Raw genomic sequence first — 24,157 nt, forward strand, 5'->3', positions numbered from 1 at the left:
TTTTAGTCATGTCAAACACTTGCATTGCGTCGCATCAATTCAGATATGCTCATAGGCGACATTAGGAGTATATGCGGATTTGTGTTTCATTCAATTGATCATTTTCAGAATGACTCCGGGGGTTAAAGGTTATGATATATCTGGTAGCTTCCCAAGAGCTGCATAGCATGTTATTGTTAGCCACAATAAATAAGTCACTCTGAGGTTTTGTTGTGTGCTATGAGGATGTCTTGTGTAACCCTACGAGCGGAAAGGGGAAGTAGAAGAAAGCTACAACCATCATAAGCAGCAAGTACTACTTTCCAACACCATGTCATAGCTTTGCGTAAGCAAAAGCCGTCTCGCGCAACTCACTGAAATAGCTTAAAAACTTCCTTCACAGGTTTGCTTCTCGCTCGCAGCTTTCTTTGTATCATACTTATCCATTGCTGAAGCTACCCAAGCAATCATGGAGTAACCCTGTTTGTAATATAAAAAGTGACTCTCTTAGCATCTATCTTTACGTTTGCAGAAGATATGACGCACAAACAAGGCAGAGAAGGTTGGATTACATTACAGACATGACAGAAGCGGACTGAAGAGACACCTGTGATGGAATTCAAGTTGTTGAGCTGGGAAAACCAAAGTGGGAGGAGGCAAAGATGAAAATGAAATCTCATGTGGCCTTTATGAGAAGCAAGGTCACAGTCTCACCGATCTTCTTCAGGTATTGTCCTCCTGCGAGTGTGTGACCATGCACACACGGATTTCAACAAGAAGTTGCTGCAACGCAATTATGTAATTTGAACCAGCTCATGGAACCGGTCGAACCACCACCCTACAAACATTTGTCCTTCCGACTTAGTTGCCAACTTTTCATAACGTTTATATATGTTCTAACCCATGACAGGACCAACACTAAATCCCCTGAAACCAGTAACTGGTAAATCATATGTTCATGAACTTGGCAGCATCAAAAGTTAGTTAGGGAAAGTGTAAGAGAGCACAAAACCTAGATGTCCATATCTTCGCCTGCTATGGTCATTGGATTGTGAACTTTTCATGTATTGGAGAGGATAGGAACAGATTTGAGGACTAAACATACCATCCAAGCTGAGACATCGTGCAAGGCAATTTACTGAATAGTAGAAAGTACACAAATTGAACCAATTTACTGAGATTAATCATAAAAGTAAGCAATGAGCTGACATCCTATAACTTAAAAGGAGCATAAACTCTATTAAGACTAAATATTCCCAAAGATATATCAAAGGAGAAAGATAGATTCGATATTTTTCGTAGCGTTACTTCTTCTTTCTTCCCCGCTAAAAAATTTTGGGTGAAGGTTTATCGCGCAGGATCGCCGATCCTGGATCGGGATGGCGAGTTCATCGCGGGAACTGAAACACTCTTAGCAAATCATGTTTGGGCTCTAAACGGGCCTCAAAATTAAAAATAACCCAGTAATATTAATGCTGGTACCCACAACATAACCGCCGACCCGGTGATTGAGAACCGGAATAAGCTTTCTCCTTAACTTCTGCCTCACGCAAAAAAAAACACCCCTTAAAAAAGCTCATCTCCTGTGTTCTCTAACTACTTGTCACCTACCTGAGAAAACAGAACTCCTATAAAAACACATACAAAACCTAAAATCCATACAGGAGCAGAAACTTAAAGCCAATCATGCCGTGGAACAATATTAGAAACAGAAAGGTGGCTCTGGGTCTAGGACTAGGAGCAGTAGGAGCTGCCTTTATGGGGGTGACGGTGAGATCGTCTATGTTCACAGTTGAAGGTGGCCAGAGAGCTGTTCTTTTCGACAGATTTAACGGGGTTCTCGAAGAACCTATCGGAGAAGGGACACATCGTAAGATTCCGTGGGTGCAAAAGCCCTATATCTTCGACATTCGGTCCACACCCTATAAAATCAAGTCCAACTCTGCAACTAAGGATCTTCAGATGGTCAACTTCACACTTCGTGTTATGTATCGCCCTGTCGTAAGTAGAATACGTGAATACTATTTTGGGATATATACAAAATAACATACAAATACATAAGTCAATTTATATATATTTTTTTTTTTTCTGTGGATTCGTGTTAGGTTTCGCGCCTCCCGTACATATATCAAAACTTAGGCCGCAACTACGGCGACAGGGTCCTACCATCGATCGGGCCCGAGGTGTTGAAAGCAGAAGAGCTCGTAACAAGACGTTCACAAGTCTCGGCTCTTATACGCCAAACGCTAATCAAACAAGCTAGGGAATTCAACATTATTATCGATTACGTGTCGATCACGGATCTCTCGTACAGTAAAGAGTTCTTGAGTGCGGTGGAGCGGAAGCAGCAGTGCCGGGTTAAGTAGGTTGGCGGGCAGTGCGACCACCCTGGATACACAGGTTACAGGAGCATATACATATAAGAAAAGGGGCAAAAAAAAAATTTGTAAGCTAAAAAGACACAAAAAAAAAATTGTAAGTTAAAAAGACACAAAATTTTTTTTTTTTAAGTTTAAAAGGGCACAAAAGAAAATTTATAAGCTAGAAAGGAGAAAAAAATTATATGAACAAAAAAAAATCTAAACAAAAAATGACTATAGGTTAAAAGGGCATTCTTTTTAGTTTGCCCAAAGGCACGTAATATGTTTAAGCCGATATTGGAAAGCTGGTGGCGCAGCAAGAAGCTGAGAGGTCCAAGTTCCTAGTGGCGAAGGGCCAAAGACCGATCAGGAGAGACGAGTGGCTGTGATTAGAGCCGAGGGAGAGAGCGAGTCGGCTCGGGGGCTCATATCGAAAGTTGCCGCAGATGCTGGAATGGGGTTGATCGAGCGTAGAAGGATCCAGGCGGCTAGAGAGATTGCGGTAACGCTCTCTACGTCCCCCAATGTTGTCTATTTGCCAAGTGTGGGGGGGAGATATGTTGTTTGCAATGAACGGTCCGAGTTACCGCAATATCAGGGTGTTTAATCAAGGATATGTTGTTTGCAATGAACGGTTTGATCCGAGCCCGTAACTACTTTAATTAATAGCAAAATCAGGGTGTGTAATTGTGTATGTTTGGACTTTGGATTTGTGTTTTCCAGATTAATTATTGATTTTTCTGTGTTTATTTTAAAAATAATTTAATATACTAAAAATACCAGTTTTAATTAAGTAGTATTTGGGGTTAATATCTTTCTCCAATTTAAAGTAAGATAAAATACCAGTTTTAATTAAGTAGTATTTGGGGTTAATATCTTTCTCCAATTTAAAGTAAGATAAAATAAAGTAAAATATGTAATCCTATTTTTTCAGCAATATATGTAATCATATACAGATATGGTTCGGATAGTGATACGGTTATCTGAGTTTAGTATATAATCAACAACATCCCTACGGCGAGATACGAGAATCAACAAGACTGCCATCAAAAGAGAGAGAAACAGAAACTAATTATTAACCTAATTAACTCAACTCTATTTAGAAGTTGAGCTTATATTATATATATTGATGTTGTTCCTGAGGAGTAGACTCAAGAATAGGGAGTTTAGTATAGGTTTGGATTTTCATTTTTTTTTTGTTTCAAACCTTTGCAAAGCTATGGATCTCTATCTAACAGAACTCGCACATTTCCTTACACGTTCTTTCCACACCCGCCTTTCCAGCAACAATGTTCAGAAGTCACAAGTGTGAAGTGTCACGTCGAAAGAAACTTTCGTTTATCTATCAGGGAGTTGAGATCATTTGAGCCGATTAAGTATTATTAAAGGGCCTAATCGACCGATTCAAATATTGCAAATTAGTGTCAGCACTTTAATATATATATATATATATATATATATATTTAAATACGGCAATTACTGGCATTAGTGACAGTTTAATATTCTAAAAATTCGACCAGTGTCTTACTTATACATTTCTCTGTAGAGTCTTCGATTATTATTTTATGGTCAAGTTCACCATGAGCGACCAAAGTTTTTTTTTGAAAATGTCAAGGTTTTTGTTTCTCATTTTTTTCGTTGATTGATGTAACTCTTTTATAATGTTTTCTTTGAACATTGAAAATTATTCTTAAAACATTATCATTCAAGGTAGGATGGTCAAACAATAATTTCACCATTCCTTGCAAAATTCCCAAACTTAAACTACCTAAATATTGTGACGAAAAGGAATATTACAATGAATGTTACCTTTAATAACCAAGGTGAGTTATTATGAGTTGATGATCATGAATTATGGATTGTTGTAAGTAAATAAATCAAATTTTGGTGCTGTCATTTTGCCACACTTCTATGATTAAAAAACAACATAATGAAGTGGCAATCTCTATGATTAATAATTTTGGAATCTCTCATTCTCATTCAACAGTTCCAAATTTATAAATTCAGTGAATAAATTATACGCAAAGGAAAAAAAAAAAAAACTTTCAGCACTTGTACGTTTTCTAGAAATATTTACAAATCTGAAAAAGCCAAAAAAACAAAACTTTCGAGTTACGATAACCGCGTTTCAGAGGATAATTTTTTTCTCATCTCTCTCTCACATCAAACCAAATTCAGCCAATGACACTTTCTCCACAACCTCTCTCTCTTTCTCTTCTCCGTCGTCCTCATTTTATCATTCTCTGTAAATTAGTCTCAAATCATATAGGAAATCCGAAACTGGGTTTTGATCAATTTTGACTCTTTTTGCATCCAATTTCAATTTCAATTGTTCTGTTAACCCTTCAGAATCAGGTGGGTCGATTCCAAGTTGGGAAAACAAACCCTAGCCAACCCTCCATTGATGTGATCTCTCTCACACACAGAAAAAAAAAATCTGGTCTTTTGCTAATAAGGAAATGCCAGGGGTAGCTGTGAAGCTCTATAGCGTCTTCTTTAAGTTACTTTTGAAACATCGTCTTCAGAATCTTATTTCAATCTCTTCTTCTTCTGATAAAGATGGCTTACCTGATTCCTTCGGTGTTTCAACCCGATCCGACGAATCCGTCGCCGCCGCGAATCCCTCTTTCACCGACGGTGTTGCCACCAAAGACATACACATTGATCCAATGACGTCACTCACCGTAAGGATCTTTCTCCCTGAATCTGCTCTCTCCCCACCTGAACCCGATTCGGTATCTCGCCACAAGGATACTTATCACAACAGATCTGATCGGAGACACAGCTACGGACCTAACCAGAACTCTCCTGCGCCGGCTGAGAGGAACGAGTCGAGGAGGAACAGCTACGGATGTAACAACGAGAATCTAGAAACCTATGGAGGATACGCGCCATCTGCGAAGAGGAGTTCACGGAAACTGCCAGTGATGTTGCAGTTTCATGGTGGTGGTTGGGTTAGTGGAAGTTCTGATTCGGCGGCTAATGACTTCTTTTGTCGGAGGATTGCTAAAGTTTGTGATGTGATTGTATTGGCCGTTGGGTATAGGCTTGCCCCTGAGAATAGGTATCCTGCAGCGTTTGAGGATGGAGTTAAAGTGTTGCATTGGCTTGGGAAACAGGCTAATTTAGCTGATTGTTGCAAGTCTTTGGGTAATCGACGTGTTAATGGTGTTGAGGTGAAGAAGCTGAATGTTCAAGGACAGATAGTTGATGCTTTTGGAGCTTCCATGGTTGAGCCTTGGCTGGCAGCTCACGCTGATCCTTCCAGGTTTGTATATTGTGTAACCCTGCTTGTTTGCTTGCTGTGTATCTTTCGGTTTTATCAGCTGTGATGCTTAAAGACAGACAAAGTATGAACTTTAATCGGTTAAAGTATGAGCTAGAGATGCCTAGAGTTAGATGTAGATGACCATAGTATGGATTGCTCTCAAGAGTTTAGGTAATGTTTTCAAAAAAACTTGGATTTAAGTGTGATCCATGAAATGTTTTTAGGATTATGTAAGTGTGATTCAGATTGTTACAGCGATGTTGATACTTGTTTTCAGAGATTGTTTCCTGGAATTTAAACCTGTTTTTGGGATTAAAGATCTTTAGAATAGTTTTCACGTTGATCTAGCCATCTAGGAATAACTAGGTACAAGGTCAGGATTCTTTGGAGTACTAGTTAGATGCATCTAGATAGCTTTATCTTCCATTGCTTGCAGTCTCACATTAAGTTCTGTTTCTCAACTTGTTGCTCCTATGACTTTAAACAGATGTGTGCTTCTCGGGGTGAGCTGTGGTGGGAACATAGCAGACTATGTAGCTCGGAAAGCAGTGGAAGCTGGGAAACTACTAGAACCGGTGAAAGTTGTTGCACAGGTTTTAATGTACCCCTTTTTCATTGGTAACAACCCAACACAGTCTGAAATAAAGCTGGCAAACTCTTACTTCTACGATAAGCCCGTCTCTGTTCTCGCCTGGAAACTCTTCTTACCAGAGAAAGAGTTCGACTTTGACCACCCGGCAGCAAACCCACTTGCTCATAACCGCAGTGGACCGCCTCTGAAGCTAATGCCTCCAACGCTTACAGTAGTAGCTGAGCATGATTGGATGAGAGACCGAGCCATTGCTTATTCAGAAGAGCTTAGAAAGGTAAACGTAGATTCTCCAGTTTTAGAATACAAAGACGCAGTTCATGAGTTTGCAACACTTGATATGCTTCTCAAGACTCCTCAGGCGCAGGCCTGCGCCGAAGATATTGCCATTTGGGTCAAAAAATACATTTCGATCCGCGGCCATGAGTTCTCTTACTGAAATTTTACCTTGTTATTATTATTCATTTTCTTCCTATTTTTGTGTGATAGCAAGATTTTCTGGTTAGGATTAGAGACCATCCAAGAGCAAGTCTTTTTGCAAAGTTATCAAATTTATTTTTTGGGGTTAAATTATGTATTCATATGTACGTATTCTGAATAAACCATCTTGGTTCAATACCAAATTTTCAAGTTTGTTCTCGGTTTGACATCTGCATCTTGTGGAGTTGGGATCAAATTGAAAGTTTCTTATACTTCATATTATCTCCATCACTAAATCAAATGACACGATTCTTGAATGTTGAAATCTTCAACTTTTTCTGTAACTTCATAGTGAATGATGAAGATATGAAATACGATGAATAACCAAAAAGCCGAAGATAATCTTTGAAAGGGCTCAATTCGAACCAAGTTTTTTGGGATTACAAATCACATTTTTAAACAGAGAGACTAGACAAACTAAAAAGAGTATCAATACAGCAGAACAAGACGGAAACCAAGAAGATGATTACTTTGAAACTTTCTTCTTCCCTGCAATGGCAATTTTCTTGCCCTTAAGAGTCCTGCAATTGTTCTTGGTTCTCTGTCCCCGACATGGCAACCCTTGGATATGCCTTACACCACGGTAACACTGGATCTCCTTCAACCTCTTGATTGCAAGAGCATTGAACCTCCTCTGCAACACCCACAACAAAAAATCACAATCCATTCTCACATCAGAAACACCAAAATCACATGAAACCAAACTAAAGCAATTAAAGAAGCAAGCCTAAGGTCTTAAATCCAATCTCAATCAAGTCAATACATATACCCATTCTACAAGTAAATTGACTGAGAATGCACTTAAGATACTATATATGTACATATTACTCTAGTGTCCTACTAAGAGAGTGAATGTGTAAGGGGGGAAAGAGAATGGTATACCAGATCACCCTCGATCATATACTTGGATACTTCATCACGAAGAATGATGAGTTCTTCCTCAGGCATGTCTTTGGTGATCTTGTTCTCCATCTGAAGGTCAACAAGAATCTGACGAGCCCTAGTTCGACCAATCCCATGAATGTACTGAAGAGAGTACTCAATTCTCTTATTACCAGGAATCTCCACACCACCAACACGAGCACATCTGATGGTTAGACTCTGCTTCTGCATTTTAACAACAACAAAAAAACAAACCTTTAAAACCAGAGACAAAATTCCCAAATTGATAAGAGTCTTATTACGGTTCAAAACTGTGAAACCGGTTCAATGATTTCTTCAATTGAACATGACATCAACTAATTCGGATTACAACATCAAACGCAAGAGAGAAAGAGAGAGAAATTATTACACTGGGAACGTTGGAAGCGGGGAGGGCAAGAGAGTTGCGAGAGAGAGGGTTGGATTTGGTCCAACTGCATATGAGGGAGAGCGAGTGCGCTACAGGCATTGCAACCATCTGCGCCATTGTTTTGTGTTTCTCTTCCTACCCAACTTTTCAGATTCTGTAAAAACTAATTCAGAGGTGACGAAGAAGAAGATGAGCCGAACGGATAAGGCAAAACGCTGAATCCAAACGTGTTTTAACAAAAATTGCAAAACTAAAATACTTTATTGGGCTTTAGTGTTTTTGTTGAGACAGGCTCGTTACTGTGTCACAAGGCCCTCGATACACAGTCACGCTATATAATTTATTTAATTCGGATTTTTCATTATTTCTATGAGAAAATTAATTTACAGATATTTTTCTATATACAAAAAAAAAAAGAATTATGATCAAGGACACACAATTAATCAGAAAGACGAACGAAAGGCATGAGCCTGCCATTGAGGGACCATTATTGAGTTTCTTCTTCTTCTTCTTCTTCTTAATTCTTATGCATGTAAGATGGCAATAAAGAGTCATGCATGAATCATGATAGAGATTAGAGAGATTGTATATATATGGCAAGTGCATAGATGCAAAAGTAAACGTTCGAGAATGATTCTTGTTTATTATTGAGATGTTCGTTGACTTCGCTATCGTTACATATATATGTTGTTCTAAATTCTTATGTATTTTAATTTAAGTTGTTTGGCTTTTTTATTCATTTTTTTCATAATTTTGGTGTTTTTTTCAATAGGGAGTAGTTTTTTTCTTCATTTTGCATAGATGATTCATTGGAGTTATATACAATGAATTAAACTACTTAAAATATTTTATTCTATGAATTAATGTATATTTCTTTTGGATGTTTTTATATTGTTTCGTGAGGCTTTAGGGATAAGAATCCATGAAACTAACTAAAGCTTGTTATTGATCTAGTAGCTAAATAGGAGCCTAGGAGGATGTACACATTGCTTACGAAACCAACGTCTGAATGCACCATTATATTTGTTGAGGCATGCCCATTTTTGTAAACGTGTTAGTATCTTAGATTTACTTTGGATGTTTATCTATTCGATATTTCTATAAATCTTCTTTAAATGAGTAAAAGGCTAATTTAATCAATATTATGCTTAAAACGAATCATTATAAAGCCTTGGTTAGAAAATTTAGCAAAGGAGGAAAATACAATTCAAACATCAAAAGATAAATGTTTTATTATGATAGGAACATAACATCATATCACAATATTTGAAGAAACAAAAGAAGAAGAAGGAAGACACGGGAGGAAGTAAAAAATAAAACTCAGATAGAAAACAATCCGAAAGATAAATGGAAACACATCTCAGAAGAGGAAAGACAAAGCACCGACCAATGCGGTGGCCATGAGCTGAGGGTAGGCAGAGAAAGTGGCAGCACTTGGAGCTGGAGCATGAGCCATGGGTGGCGATGCAGCCGGACCATGTCCATGTCCATGTGCCGATGGAGCCTTAGCAGGACCATGGTTGTGCGACTCGGCATTCATGACCAACACGGCCAAGACAATGCAGACGAAGGCGAAGCGGATCAAAGAACTTCTTGGTGCCATTTGAATATTCTTCTTCTCCTTCTTCTCCTTCTTCTTCTTCTTCTTTGGTTTTTCTTTTAGTTGTATACTTTGTAGGATCTATCAACAAAAGGGGTTAGAATTTATAGAGTAAGAGAGGGGTCCTATAAAAAATGTTTAGTTGGTTAAAAGTCAACGCAAGAGAATGAGTCTTGATATTGAGATGGCCATAAAGTCGTAATCGTTTACATGTTGTTCACTTAGAAAATGGAAAAAAGGACAGAGTGATCATGGTGATGTGTCTGAATATGTTAGTGGACACCCATTTATACGTTCGTGTATGTTCTGCCGTTCTGGAACAGCTGTAATTACTTCGTCAGATAAGAGGGATGTTTCTTGACTAAACAATGATTGATCCGGTTTGATTAGGAACTGATTCCAGCTCAATCCGGTTCTGTTTCCGGAGACCAAAAAGATGGTGTATGCATGTACACTTTGTGTGGCCGGTCAAGTTTTTTTTGGCTCTAATTGTGGTATTAAAATAATAGAATTTTATCATTAGTTTAGTTTCGTGGCCTTTGATAGTTTGATTTCGCCAATAGAGCATTCCGACTATACCGACAAGTTTAAGATCAAACATCCGAAAGGGAAATACTTGTATATCAGTCGTGAAACTTGAAAGTAAACGAGTTACGTGTTGATTCTTTTAATTAAACTAGGATAGTACCCGCGCTATGCCGCGAGATTGTTTTATATTTTGATTTATAGCATTCATATTTCTCTGGTTCTTAAAACAAAATTCTTAAACACAAATACCAAAATAATAATTTGATAAGAGAAATTAATTAACGAGTGGAGAAGAGAAAACTCATAATTAGAGAGAAACTACTAATGATTAGAGAAAACTCATTAGAGAGAAACTACTAATACTCAACAGTCAACATTATGTAATCCGTTTGTCTTGTTCAAGCTTTAGGCCCAATTAGTGATTAGAAGAATTTAGCTGGAACTAATAATTAATAGGCTGAAAGCGTAAGGCCCAATTAGTGATTAGAAGAATTTAGCTGGAACTAATAATTAATAGGCTGAAAGCGTAAGGCGATACGATTAGTGGGCCTAAATTTGTTGTAATTTGATTTTGGCCCGCTGTATTAATAGTCTACACGTGATGGTCACCTCACTAGTCACCTCCTCGTATACTCTCTTTATTCCCCCCATGGTCTCTCAGTGTCAATGTATTATTGTTTTTGTGTTTTGTCGAGGTCCCTCTCATATGCAATACTCTATATTACATTTTTCTTTCCAAAACTTAGTTTAGTTCAGTGAATCAAAATAAAATCGAATATTTGGTTAGCTGCAATCTTTTTATTTTCTTGATGATGCACTACACAAAAGTTAGAAATATAGTTAGTTTGTTGACTAAGGCCGTAATAAACACATACAATAAAAACGACAATGTAAGATTTACGTAATGGAAACATAAATTATACTTACGTCGATGATAAATTAATCAATTAAATCTCTAGTTTCTGTTAACGTCTAATAACTCGCTTGGTTACCTAGTTTACTACAGTACTGTAATGCAATAATATTGACGACATTTTTTTAGAGGCATGAAGGATTAAATATTCAATAAGAAAAAACTAATACAATTTGGATATATGTAATTTGATTTATAAGTTTAGGTAGGTAATTAAAGATTATAATTGAGAATTGACTAGGACATATAGCCTAATGTACGTAATGAAATATTTCAGAATTTGGTCTATAATTGGAAAAAACTATACATATTTGATCCCTATTTGGATATATGCATATACCTTCAAGTACATGGAGAATATTCCTTTATGCATGAACGCGCGAAACCCTTCCGCATTTGGAGTATTTTAGTGCAAATTGTTGCTGGTTTCTTATGAGCAACTTAATCAAATATGATTAAACCATGAAATAAGGATTATTATTGGACAAAAAATTGTTCGTTCCAAGCATTGTGGTTTTCCAATGATATCTAATAATCGAGGACTCTCTATATATTCAATATGCTTCCTTATTACAAACTTTATAACTCAATGAAAAGGGATTCATCTGATAATACGTATATAAAATTACTAACATTAATAATACGCAAATGTTTTAAATATTATAACTAACGATAACAATTCTTGTAAATATGTTCTGGACAGTTTCTAAGAAATAATACACACACTCGTCGAATCGTCGTCATTAATGATTATATCATTGAAGAACGTATTTATGCTAATTCAGTTCTTTTGACATTCAACTTACTAGCTAGATGAGTGTTGTTTGTTTAAATGAAGTATTAAATATTAAAGTCTGACTAGATAAATTAAAACGTGACTTTCTTTATTAAGCAAGTTGTCTAAATCATGACGGTGCAGTGCAAACTAACAATTTATGACGTTAAAAGTAGACTCCTCAAATTTATATTAACAATTACAAAATATTTACAAATAGAATATAATGAAAAAGAGAAGATGCCTTGATGACAGAATAAGCACAAGGTTTGAAGATGGGGACCGATAGATCCAAACAAAACTCAAATCGTTTTCTTTTAACAAAACATTCAATCAATGAAATTCCTTCGGTTACCAATTAAAGTAATCATATATAATATTTATAGTCATAAAACTCCCTAAACTTTTAATATGAAGTTTAATTTTTGTTAGTTGTATTATAGAATTTTATACATTTTTAATTTATTTGGTTAATCATGTTTAAAAGCAGTGTTTCTTTGAATTGAAATATGCATTTTTAGACTTTTTTTTACAAATATTTAAAAATGATGTAAATATGCATTGTTAGAGATTTTGTAACGAACAAAAAATAAAAACTGAAAACAGCAATTTTCTTGTTAGCTTAATGTATATACAATGTGACTCATTTGTCTGCAATTACCATGGTAGTTATGAATTTAGTTAGAACACCACTGATGATTTTATTTTCCATTTGTATATTCATATGATTTGAACAAAGGTTATGGTATGATTTGATGACAACACTAATACAAATTAGTAGGCTATATACCACGGTGATCACTAATAAATAACTCAATTCGGCCACCACACGTATTAAAATTATGTAATGTTGTATATAGTTGATCGCATTTAATTTATCTATACCTATTAAATTAAGAATGGCTTTAGACTTTAGTGCAAACTTTGATAATTAATGAATCATAAGCTCAAAAGAAGTTTGTCGACAAGTTCATAGTATTATTGTAAACAACATCACACACTTCATTCTCACTAAATAAATCTTAATTTAGATGTCTCAGCAATCATTAATTACTGCTTCACTTATTAGTGTTCTGCTTTACAATTTGGACTCATTTGTCTTTTAGCCTGTAAGTGACCTGTCAAAAGAGAGAATCTTTGCCCTTCCCAACTCACATCTTATTATTTATAAGTAATGCCTATTAGTTGATCCAACGATCTCTTCTTTACAATTTTCTACTAACTCAAGCTCTCTCTGTTTCCCTCAAATTAGCATTAATAGCTATATGTAGAATACTTGGTCGATGTGATATATATATTAGCTTGCTTTAAAAAAAAAAAAAATCATATGGGGAGAAAACCTTGCTGTGAAAAAATTGGACTGAAGAGAGGTCCATGGACTATAGAAGAAGATCATAGACTCATGAACTTCATTCTTAACAATGGCATCCACTGCTGGAGAATTGTCCCCAAACTCGCAGGTACTTTTTGTTTTTACATACATATATACCTATATTTATACATGCATGCATTGATGCATAGGTAGATTTTTTTTTTGTTGACTTTTTTGTTTGTTGGGAAGTTTAATTAACGTTTACGTACGTGTATATGAAGGTTTGTTGAGATGTGGGAAGAGCTGTAGATTGAGATGGATTAATTATTTGAGACCCGATCTCAAGAGAGGTGGTTTCACTGATGCTGAAGAAGATCGAATTATGGAACTTCACTCTCAACTTGGCAACCGGTACGATAATATGAATAATTTTTTTTATATATCATGTATTTTCATTAGCCGGCGTCAAACTAGATTTCTGCAAATGACATATCTCTCGAATGTAACACCATGCTTGGATTTAGATCCGATATGTTTGAGTTAGCTTCCTTCAATTTTTTTTTCTTGAAACATGCTTCCTTTAATTCATTTTTATTTCTTTTCTTGCTAAAACTTGTGAGAATGGTTTGAAAAATTGAATTATTTAGTTTTATAGTAGTGACGAAACCATGCATATTTAAACCAAAACATAGATAATTGCGAGAATGCGTCATGGAAAAGAAAAAAAACTGAATTTGACGTATATACTTGTGCATGGAAGTGGGTTAAAAAAATAAAAGCAAAAGAGTTTGACGAATGTATATAGTACTTGTGCATTGAAGTGTGTTATTTTTCATAAATTAAATTAGCTATGGAAAAAACAAAGGGAAAAATGTCATTAAAATCCACAAGTCTACATTTTCGTTGATTTAAATCCCAAATTCTGTTTTTGAAGGAAAAAAATACCAATTATTTGTTGACTTCCAAATAAATCGTAAACTCTTGTTGACTTAGCCTTTTGAGGCACAACATTAAGTGGTCAAACAGAAAAATTAAACGGGGTTAATTATCTGTTAACGAGATCCGTTAATAGCAAAACGACGCTGTTTATAACACCCTAAAACCCCGAAATTAAGAAATCGATTCTCAATTTTCTCAATTCACAAACCCTAATCGATCTCAATTTATCTTTTCTTCTTTAATTTCAATTTTCTTCTTCGGTTTCTCTCTTCTTCTTCGAGTTGACGAGATGAGTTCTAGCTCAAAGACATCGGTGGTAGCTTCGTTCGACCGTGGAGTGCCATTGAAGTGTGTTTGTGGAGCCGGTGTAACGATCTTTACATCGAGAACTGAAGAGAATCTTGGTCGACCGTTCTTCCGGTGTATAACAAAAAAAGATCTGGAATCTTCTCGTCATCGAAGATATCATGTTCGACTAGGGTTAGATCGATTAGGGTTTGTGAATTGGAGAAATTGAGAATCGATTTCTCAATTTGGGGGGTTTTAGGGTGTTATAAACAGCGTCATTTTGCTATTAACGGATCTCGTTAACAGATAATTAACCCCGTTTAATTTTTCTGTTTGACCACTTAACATTGTGCCTCAAAAGGCTAAGTCAACGAGAGTTTGCGATTTATTTGGAAGTCAATAAATAATTAGTGTTTTTTCCTCTAAAAACAGAGTTCGGGATTTAAATCAACGAAAATGTAGATTTGAGGATTTTAATGACATTTTTCCCAAAAAACAAATCACATGTGGGGTTTTTCTACTTACGGTATAACCTTTTTGTAGATATATCCTTCTTGTCGTAGACTATATATATACTGTATATACTTTTGTTTACTTCATGAGACTTGTAATAATATAAAATGCATATACTCATGCTATATGCTAAATGCATTTTTTGTTTGGTCGTCAATATGTTAAATGCTTTATTTATGCTAATTACATGTTTTATGGATATTCCTTTGACGTCGTAGGTGGTCTAAAATTGCCTCTCATTTCTCTGGTCGAACGGATAACGAGATAAAGAACCATTGGAATACGAAGATTAAGAAGAAGATGAAACATCTTGGGTTGGATCCGGCTACGCACAAACCGATAAATAATGCCACTCATCATACCGATCCTAATCAGGATACAAAACCAAAAATGTGTTCTAGCATCAATGAAGGAGAAGAGATCAATGATCAAACTCCAAAAGATGATGTCATCACAGAAACAACAAAAGCATTAATAATATCCGGTAGTGATGAGGAACTACTGGCGAAAAACTGCAAAACTCTAGGTGTAGAAGAAGTAGATTTGGAATCCCTATTCGAACCGCAAGGAAACGAGATAACTTCTTCGTCTCTCTCTTCGTTGTATAGTAATATTTCAAGAAGTGAATCTTCATCATATTTTGCAGAAGATTCTTTCTCTCTAGACCAATGGGACTTGGATATGACGGATCCTTTTGTACCATGGGACCTCTTCGCAAACTTTGATGATAATCTTTTCTTTTTATAAAAAAATGTAATGTATTATAACATTGTAAAATATATCTACATATATATATATATATAATTATAGCTGTCATAAAAATAAAATATATATCCAATTATCACAAGTAAGTCGGTTTCTTGTATATAACTTGGCTCTGATACTATATTAAGTTGTGAAAATAAATTTCTCATTAACCGTAAAACCAATGTATAAAGAACTTTTATATACATGCAGTTTAGTATTTAGACTTAAGCAAAAAGAAATTTAAGGGCATCTGTACTCGAGCTCGAGTAACGGTGACCATTTCTCAAAAAAATAAATAAAAATTATTTTTTTTCCAAATTTTCTTTTTTATTTAATTTTTTTAATATTTGTACCATAAAACAATTGACAGCTATCTTATTTGATGAGAGAACCGTTTCTCAAATTTCTTCCTGAAGTATCGATCCTCCTACTTTCCTCTTCTCTCTCTTCTGTTTATTAATTTTTTATTAAGAGTATTTGGAAGAGTATCTCCCAGTGGAGATGACCTAAGTCTAGTTCTTCACTAATACTATTTCTGAGCTACAATACATATAAGTATAGCTTAATACAATACAATACAATACATATATGTATAGCGTACAATGGTGTATCATAATTTGCTCATACCATATGTATGCATATATATGATGACTAATTTACCAGAATAAATATAAGACGACAATATTTAACTCATCTGAATAAACTTATCATTTGTTTTGAAAAGTTGTAATGTCAATTTTAGTTTAATTGGTCAAAGTCACGATCACCATAATCGTTATAGTTCAAATATATTTTTCTACTGTCATCTTTGAAGTTTCACACGAGAACTATATATAATTGTAGCACTTTTAAACAAATACATATCCCACATGTGCGACACAATAAGTTTTGTATTAAGTGAATTAGGTCAATGCGGCCTTTCATGGATTAGAAAAACATAGAATAAACAAAACTTGTGAAATCAATAAAAACTTTAGCAGAAGAACAAAAAAAAATGAAACTCATGAAAATTGACCCGTTTCGAAATTAACTATTAGTTCCAAAATAAATGGTACCTACCTACTTTTACGAGAAAATAAAATAACAATTGTACCTACTTTCATTCGAAAGCATGCATTTGATTATCATTAGTTTCTTGTAAAAAAAAAAGGAATTAATCACTTCTACTAAAATATCGATTAATGAAGATTTGATTCCCTCGGGCCAAAATAAATTAAGGTTAATAAAACATCTTTGAAAAACAGTATTTAGATCATGGTGATCGTAGTTGTTGGGATAAAAGACAATGGCGACGATTTTGATTGCGTCAAGTGTTTGGATTTTTGCAATCATTGAATTAACTTCTATACTTTTCATAATTATATTTATTAGTTCTATTAAATATATACCCCAAAAAAAACCTCTATTTGGCTAATGATGTCATACTATCTAAAGTCGAACCCCATTTTAAAAAATCCAGTGATCTAGTGGACTATTTAATTTTACAGCTAAAAGTTTTGATTACCCAAAACTTTGAGTGAGAACCGGAAATCTAACTAAAAAGTAAAACACTTTAACGTGTAAGCCTACAAAATAACTTTCTTAAAATGTCTATCTCATACTAACAACTTTTACTTGTTAAGAATAAAAATTGTCATTGTGGAAAAAAAAAGGAATAAAAATTGTAAATTTTTTTAAACTCTCTTCGTTTATGAATTTTACATGGACATAATCTCAAACTAAGCTATATATTTCGAATTCGGATTTGGAAAGCTAGACGAAACTATAAGGCCATGGGCCGTGATAGATGAATTGTTGGAGAACGCGTCTTTTAAGTGATTGACGCTGATGAATCAGATACTTGTCCCATTTGAGAAAATGCATGCCCATACTAAGTAGACTACACTACACGGAACACATAATTCATGATAAAAACAACCACAGTGTAAGCGAACCGAATCCATTCTACATCCATATACATATTAAGCAACTTTTGATACTAAGCTACTAAAGATAACGAGAGGCTAAAGAAGCATAACCAAACAGCCAAGGCAGCCGGAGGAGCAGAGGACGTGGTAGTCTTGTCGCGAGACAAGACCTCGACAATCATCTTCTGACCTTTCTCGCAGTGACCAGACATTCCACTTATGAAATGGTAAGGAACAGAGTGATCAAACATGAATCGGGTCTTTCCCGTATTCGAGTAGAATCTCGGGTGCGAGGAGTTGCATAGCTTGTAATCCTCCTTCGTAACTTGCATCACCGAGTCTTTCTTGTACTTGAATCCTTTTCAAAACCCCATACAATAAACCAAACAAAAAAAAAAGCACAACAAATGAAAAAAGGTATATCAAATTTGATGTTAAAAATTCCGAAACTCTTTTTGATTTTGGCTAATGTATGCTTACGAATGGTGTCTCCGACTTGGAACCGTTTATTGGAAGCCCAATCATTGAAACTCTCAGAAGAATTTGCTGGAGGAACGATCCAATTGAGTTTGTGTTCATGGGAAGAGACAGAAACTGAAATCATTAAGATAACAACAAGCCAAAGAAACATATTTTTAACTTATGTTTTGATTTTCTGCGCCTGAGAATGAGCAACAGTGGAGTAAAGCCTTGTTCTGAGGTTCATAAATTGTGGTTTTATAAAGAAATCGAGACGAGTTGGCTACGAGAATAGAGAGATATGTGGAGAGAGTGGGGAGATAAGTGTTAGTGGTTGGTTAAGTAGTTTTAGTTTTTCTCTGTTTGGCACAATCCAACAACACGCGGGAACAGAGGACGATCAAACACTCTAAAGTCTGAACCAGTTTGAGACCGTTATTTCGGAAATGAATAACTGGTGTAAAAAATGGAATTATTGAAATTTAAAATCTAATAAGAAGTTCTAGAATTCTCCTAATATCCATGTTTTATGGGCTTAAAGAATGCTATATTTTGCCCCCAAAAAAAAAAAAAGATGCTATATAAGAAGGCCTATCTTTCTATAATAGATTTGGGTATTAGAGGAAGATTCTGTATAGCTATATAAGAAGCTTTGAGTCAAAACTAGCTAGGATTATGGGAGCACGTCTTGGAAGGCTTAAATAGCACCTTCAACGTGACATTGTTCATTCTCTTTCACTGTTTCTTGTCATTTTACTTTTTGTCATCCTCCTCTTTCTTTGTTTTGTTCCTCCAAATTTCCAGATAAGCAATGAGTTATGATCATGTAAAATTTCCAAATTTCGTAGGTAGAACTTTATTAAAATGAATCGATCCATTTAGCTGTTTGTTTTTGGCTGCAAATGGATGCACAAAATTGAGTTGAATAATATTCAACTCATTCATCTCCAAATTAGTAGTTGAACAAGTTGAAAAGTTGAAGATTTTTGCTATAAGATTAGTTAATTTTTTTCAACTTTTTGAGTTGAATGGGCTGAATAGTTTTTTCCAACCTCTTCAACCTTTACAATGCAAATGGTGAAAATTGGTTGAATAATTTTTTTCAACCTGTTCAATTTCTTCAACCTTGCAACCATTTGCACCCTTTCTTTTCTGTGAATAGGTTGAAAGAAATTTTATGCAATATACGTAATAAAGGGAAGGGTTTTGAACCTAAATTAGAATCCTTAAATTTATTAATTGCCTAAACTCACTGAATATTTTGACCCAAAAAGAAAAAAGAACTCACTAAATACATTAGACATTTTTTATAATAAAGAAGAGTTCATTCAACTTGAATCAAAGTAATATATTATAAAATGTTCAACTTTTCTTCTACTTTTTAACCATAATTTCAAATAATAATTTTTGTTCTATTTCTTCACTTTAAAGAAATAATTCACATAATATGATTATTAATTTGTTTTGTAATTTTACTCTAATTATAATAAACTAAAATATAGAATTTATAAATATTTATAGAGAAATAGCTGAATACATATTTCTTTTTAAGAGAGAACAAACTGTATATTTCAAATATCAATTTGATTAGCTTGAACCTCCTATCATATATTTATATTTATAGTAATTTCAAATTTTTATATTCAAACCAAAAAATCAGTTCTTTATTCACAATAAATTTATTTTTATGATTTTTCACATATTTTATTAACGTACATATTCTATCAAATATTTTGTAACTCTCATATTTATAATCATATCCATATTTTAAGACATTAAATTAATTAATTGCAATTATTTATTTGTGTTTATGTTATTTTTTCACTTCTTTTTGTAGCATTCCAATGAATGATTAATGACAATTAAAAATAAAATAAATAATAAAAGATATTAATATTAGAAATAGAATAACTTTATTTTCAATTCTACTTGTCATCTTTAAGATATGTCGCTTATTTTCTATTTTGCTTTTATTTTTATTCGTTTCAAGATAAAGAATTCACTTGAAATTATTATATAACTATTTTCCCATTTCTATTCACTTATTAATATTATTCTAATCATATATCATTTATCAGTATATAATTAATTAACATATATATATATATAATATGTCTATATTAATTTATTAAAACCAAATTATTGTTTATTGTAAATATATAGAAGTTAAGTTTTGGTCTCACTTATACTGGTATAATTGAATCATTTTCCATATGATTTTTATATATGACTTCATCAGTCATCTCGGAAAAACGTCTTTTAGTTTTCGATTAATCATGTCGAATAAATTTTATTTTCATAATGAACCTAAATAATATAATAAATAATATATAAGTTTTATTGCATTTGTTAGACAGTGGAAAAACTATGAATGAACTAAGAAAGCTATAAAACCATAATTAGGAGAAATATTTTATAGTTTTTGTACAAATTTTGAAGAATACTTATTTAAAAGCATTTTTATGTAATGTAAGAAGGTGGATGATGCTTTCATTTTTAGGCAAAATGGAAATATTCATTCCACTCCTTACGGGTGGAATGGGAGTGAGACCCACAAAGTTGGCTGGTGTTACTGATACTGGTTTTGGCTTTTTTGAGAATCTCTCCAAATAGGGCAAGGGCAATCTTCTTGGCTACATCTCTCTTCTTCTCGACCTCTTCTCCATCCATGTCATCTTCGACCTTCTCATCATCGACCTCATCGACCTTCTTCTTAGCTTCATCCACCTTCTCACCATCGACCTTCTCATCTTTGACCTCATCCACCTTCTTCTTAGAAGCATCATCCACCTTCTATTAAGTATTTTTCAAAGCATCATCTACCTTCTCACCAGTTTTATTTCCACTGTCTTTGGTGGTGGGAGACCATGATTTTGATTTTATTGATTTCTATCTTCCGAAAAGTTTTAGACAAACGTTTTATATATAAAGATCAGGATTCCTTTTTTCTAATTAAGATTATATATATATATATATATATATATATATATATATATATATCTTTGGAAAAAATTCTAATAAGTTGGAAAATCCTACGGAGCCTTCCTCTATTTCCAAAGATTTTGATTAGTCTACGGAGCTTTCCTCTATTTCCAAAGATTATTCTTATAGGGGTCAAATTTAATACTAATCCAAATCAATTATTTTTTTGGGGGTCAATAAGCATATTTTTAACAATTTTATGGGGTCAATAAGCATATTTTTAACTAATTTCGGTTTTTTTCTTCTAAAAGTACAAGTAATTTATTTTATTTTGTAAATTCATGGGGTCAATTGACACCCATGCTAACCCTCTGCCTCCGCCATTTCTTGCAATAGCCATCGTCAATCCCGTGATTCAGGCAATTTCTGCTTCAGGGATAGTTACAGTTACCATAGTTTTGACGACTTCGGCAGTGATAGGGATGTGTACAGTGGCTATGTTATAGATTGTATTGACTAATCATGAGGATTTGTGGTGATTAATCATGATTGAACTTGTAACGTTTGGATTTTGTACAATATAGAGAGATAGAAAAAAACAGGGTTTACACGTATGCGCCACTTGTTGAATTTTTATAGATGTTGTAAATTCTCTTGCTTTCTTCTATTCATTTTATATTGAACAAACTTTTTTTTTTTTTTTTTGTCAACTATATTGAACAAACACTTAAAGTTACATTTATTATATAGGAATTACCAAAAGTTATCCAGAGATTAAAAAAAAACTAAAGCTTCACAAAAGAAAGAAATTAAGAGCTATGCTGACCACTATTGAGGGAGTAACTTGGAGAACTTTATACAAGAATGTGAATACCACGGGATGCAAATAGCTTCCTATTATTCCTCTCTTCATATAGCCACCCCTAGCTGCCATTATGATCAATCAAGCAACAAATCTTAAATAGCATTCAATGCTGAAATTACCGATCCGGTTTAAATTGTCCATCGCATTCAAAAGCTTCAACACTCTAATAGTCCAGTTTTCATCTTTCACCAACCACCGCCTCATCACTTGGTAGCATATTTTACCAATAAAGTTTTCGAGATTAACAAACTCAAATTCTCAATGGTAACGATATCGATGCCCACCATTTCTTAGCCTTACCCATCAGCCAAGTCAAATGGTTGCAGACAGAGACACTTATCTCAGGAAACCTCTCTCTGATTCTTTTACACAACTCTTTACCAACAATATAATGTTCTTCACATTGCATGCTCATATAAGCCTCTCGTTCTCTTCCCTACTCGGTTCAATCCCCAAACAAGATAAGGTTCTACAAACACTCTGAACTAGTTTGAAACAGTCATTTCGAATTATTTGTACCATATGAGATTTACATTTTATGAAAATAAGAAGTTTTAGAATTCTCGGATATTCATATCTAGTGGCCTTAAAGAATGCTTTATAATACGGCCCAATATATAAAAACAAATGAAAAAGTAATGTTAGGATACATATCTTTGGAAAATCCTAAAGAGGTGGGAAAACCACGGAACCTTCCTCTCTAATCCCTGAACCTGTTAGGATTAGGAATAGGCTAGGTCGATGTATAAAAGCACGAGCAGAGAGGTCAGACAAGTTCATCGACAACAACAACAAGAAAAAACCTTATTAGAAACCAGTACTTGATTATGGCATCGATCATGAGCTCATTCGAAACAAAGATAATCAAAGGAGTGAATTGTTGGAAAGCGCGGTTTATATACTATGTAATGGGCATCTCATCTTCTTTCGGTTGTTTAACGGCAGCGATCGTAGAAATATGTACCCCTTCTTCTTGGCAAGCCATAGACACAGTTGGGATCCTCCCTGCTTTTGCATTATTAGAATTCTTGATTTTGGCTATCTTGGTCGTGAGGTCGTTTTTCGTCCCGATTCCGACAGTTGCTAATAATGTCAAGACTCGCTGGATGGGAGAAGACAAGTGGTTGGACGTCACCTTATTGTATATGTTCCTTATATGTCTGATGTCGTCCTATTTACATTCCGTACGATATATTACCTACATGATTGGGATGATCACGGGAGCCCTTGCGATCAAGCAGCTCAACTGGCCGGAATCAGATCTTTCTATCCAATTTGTCATCTTGATTATTTTCTATTGTTGTTTGAGTGGCTATGTGGGTTACTGGCAACCTGTTGAGCCACCTCTCGTCTGTTTAGCCTTTGCACTTGGAATGTTGCTTTGCTCATGACCTCATCCTCGAGGAGGCCGGACACTATCTGCTTTTAGTATAAGGCCATGCAAGCATTCGCTATTCTTTTTTTCTTTTCCTTTTGTCAACATTCGCTATTCTTTTAATGTAGTAATTGGTTTTTTTTTTTTTTTTTTTGTCTTTCTAATTTGTTCCTCTTTATGATTCAGATTCCCATAATTGAGCATTATGAAATTACATTTATGTATTTTAAATACCTTCATGTTGAGAATAATTTTTAGCTATTACGTACATATTCGTCAATATCCTATCGTCACACATGTACATCGTGAACCGCAGAAGATCTTGAGGATAGTTATCTCCAACATTCATACATCAGACGAGCTTTCAGAATGGACTTAGCGCAAAATTAATGAGCTAGTTAATAAATAGATCTTGCCCAATGATTCTTTGATTTGGTTCGGTTTATTTGGGAAAAGAACCAACAGTTTAAAAAAAAAAAAAAGAATGAAAAAAAAAATGAGTTTTAAGTCTTTTTTAAGAGAGATTCACTACACAAGAGCTGGTTAAGTCTTGTAATGTGGGTTTGTTCTATAAAGAAGCCCTAATGATTTTAAGTCTTAAATTAGAAAGACTCATTACATAAACATAACTCATCATCGTAGGAGGAATTTTTTAAAACATCTGCTATGGTGAATTTGGAATAAAATCCACATGTGAAGAGTATTCTCTTTCTTAAGAGGATTACAATATTTGTTTGTATCAAAAACTCATATAATAAATGAATTTAATTGAGATAATCCATTTAACGTTTTGCTTTTCTTTTTCTGTGAATGGGCTGAAATATGTTATTTGTTTTTTTGTGCAATATACCTATTTAAGAAAAGGGCTTTGAAACCTTAAAAAAAAATCCTTAAATATGATCCCAAAGAAAAAAATATATATACATAAACCAAAAAAACTCACTAAATACATTAACCTTTAATAAATAAACTGAGTAAAGGATAAAAAACATTAACCTTTAATAAATAAACTGAGTAAAGGATAAAAAATAATAGAAGTGGCTATCC

General features: G+C 34.2%; 5 protein-coding genes across 5 annotated transcripts; 3 read left to right on the top strand and 2 right to left on the bottom strand.

The window, feature by feature from the left end:
• The first annotated feature begins 1,627 nt into the window (after positions 1-1,627).
• Positions 1,628-2,497, top strand: LOC104769665 (prohibitin-5, mitochondrial-like). The gene is made up of 2 exons (XM_010493931.2): positions 1,628-1,980; positions 2,085-2,497. The coding sequence occupies exons 1-2, from the start codon at positions 1,666-1,668 to the stop codon at positions 2,343-2,345; spliced, it is 576 nt and encodes a 191-aa protein (XP_010492233.1). The 5' UTR covers positions 1,628-1,665; the 3' UTR covers positions 2,346-2,497.
• A 1,879-nt stretch (positions 2,498-4,376) lies between these two features.
• LOC104769666 (putative carboxylesterase 16) lies at positions 4,377-6,843 on the top strand. Its single transcript, XM_010493932.3, has 2 exons — positions 4,377-5,607; positions 6,095-6,843. The coding sequence occupies exons 1-2, from the start codon at positions 4,799-4,801 to the stop codon at positions 6,633-6,635; spliced, it is 1,350 nt and encodes a 449-aa protein (XP_010492234.1). The 5' UTR covers positions 4,377-4,798; the 3' UTR covers positions 6,636-6,843.
• A 154-nt stretch (positions 6,844-6,997) lies between these two features.
• On the bottom strand, positions 6,998-8,466 carry LOC104772253 (small ribosomal subunit protein uS13c). Its single transcript, XM_087505290.1, has 3 exons — positions 7,968-8,466; positions 7,559-7,783; positions 6,998-7,310 (listed from the first exon to the last, which is right to left on the bottom strand). Exons 1-3 carry the CDS (start codon positions 8,082-8,084, stop codon positions 7,143-7,145), a joined length of 510 nt encoding a protein of 169 aa, XP_087361416.1. The 5' UTR covers positions 8,085-8,466; the 3' UTR covers positions 6,998-7,142.
• A 4,509-nt stretch (positions 8,467-12,975) lies between these two features.
• On the top strand, positions 12,976-15,682 carry LOC104772254 (myb-related protein 315-like). The gene is made up of 3 exons (XM_010496887.2): positions 12,976-13,243; positions 13,377-13,506; positions 15,054-15,682. Exons 1-3 carry the CDS (start codon positions 13,111-13,113, stop codon positions 15,580-15,582), a joined length of 792 nt encoding a protein of 263 aa, XP_010495189.1. The 5' UTR covers positions 12,976-13,110; the 3' UTR covers positions 15,583-15,682.
• A 1,780-nt stretch (positions 15,683-17,462) lies between these two features.
• Positions 17,463-18,149, bottom strand: LOC104772255 (early nodulin-like protein 21). The gene is made up of 2 exons (XM_010496888.2): positions 17,970-18,149; positions 17,463-17,847 (listed from the first exon to the last, which is right to left on the bottom strand). The coding sequence occupies exons 1-2, from the start codon at positions 18,118-18,120 to the stop codon at positions 17,561-17,563; spliced, it is 438 nt and encodes a 145-aa protein (XP_010495190.1). The 5' UTR covers positions 18,121-18,149; the 3' UTR covers positions 17,463-17,560.
• Positions 18,150-24,157: the final 6,008 nt, after the last annotated feature.

Source organism: Camelina sativa, chromosome 20, assembly GCF_030686135.1.
Source record: "Camelina sativa cultivar CO46 ecotype springtype chromosome 20, ASM3068613v1".
Classification (NCBI taxonomy): domain Eukaryota; kingdom Viridiplantae; phylum Streptophyta; class Magnoliopsida; order Brassicales; family Brassicaceae; genus Camelina; species Camelina sativa.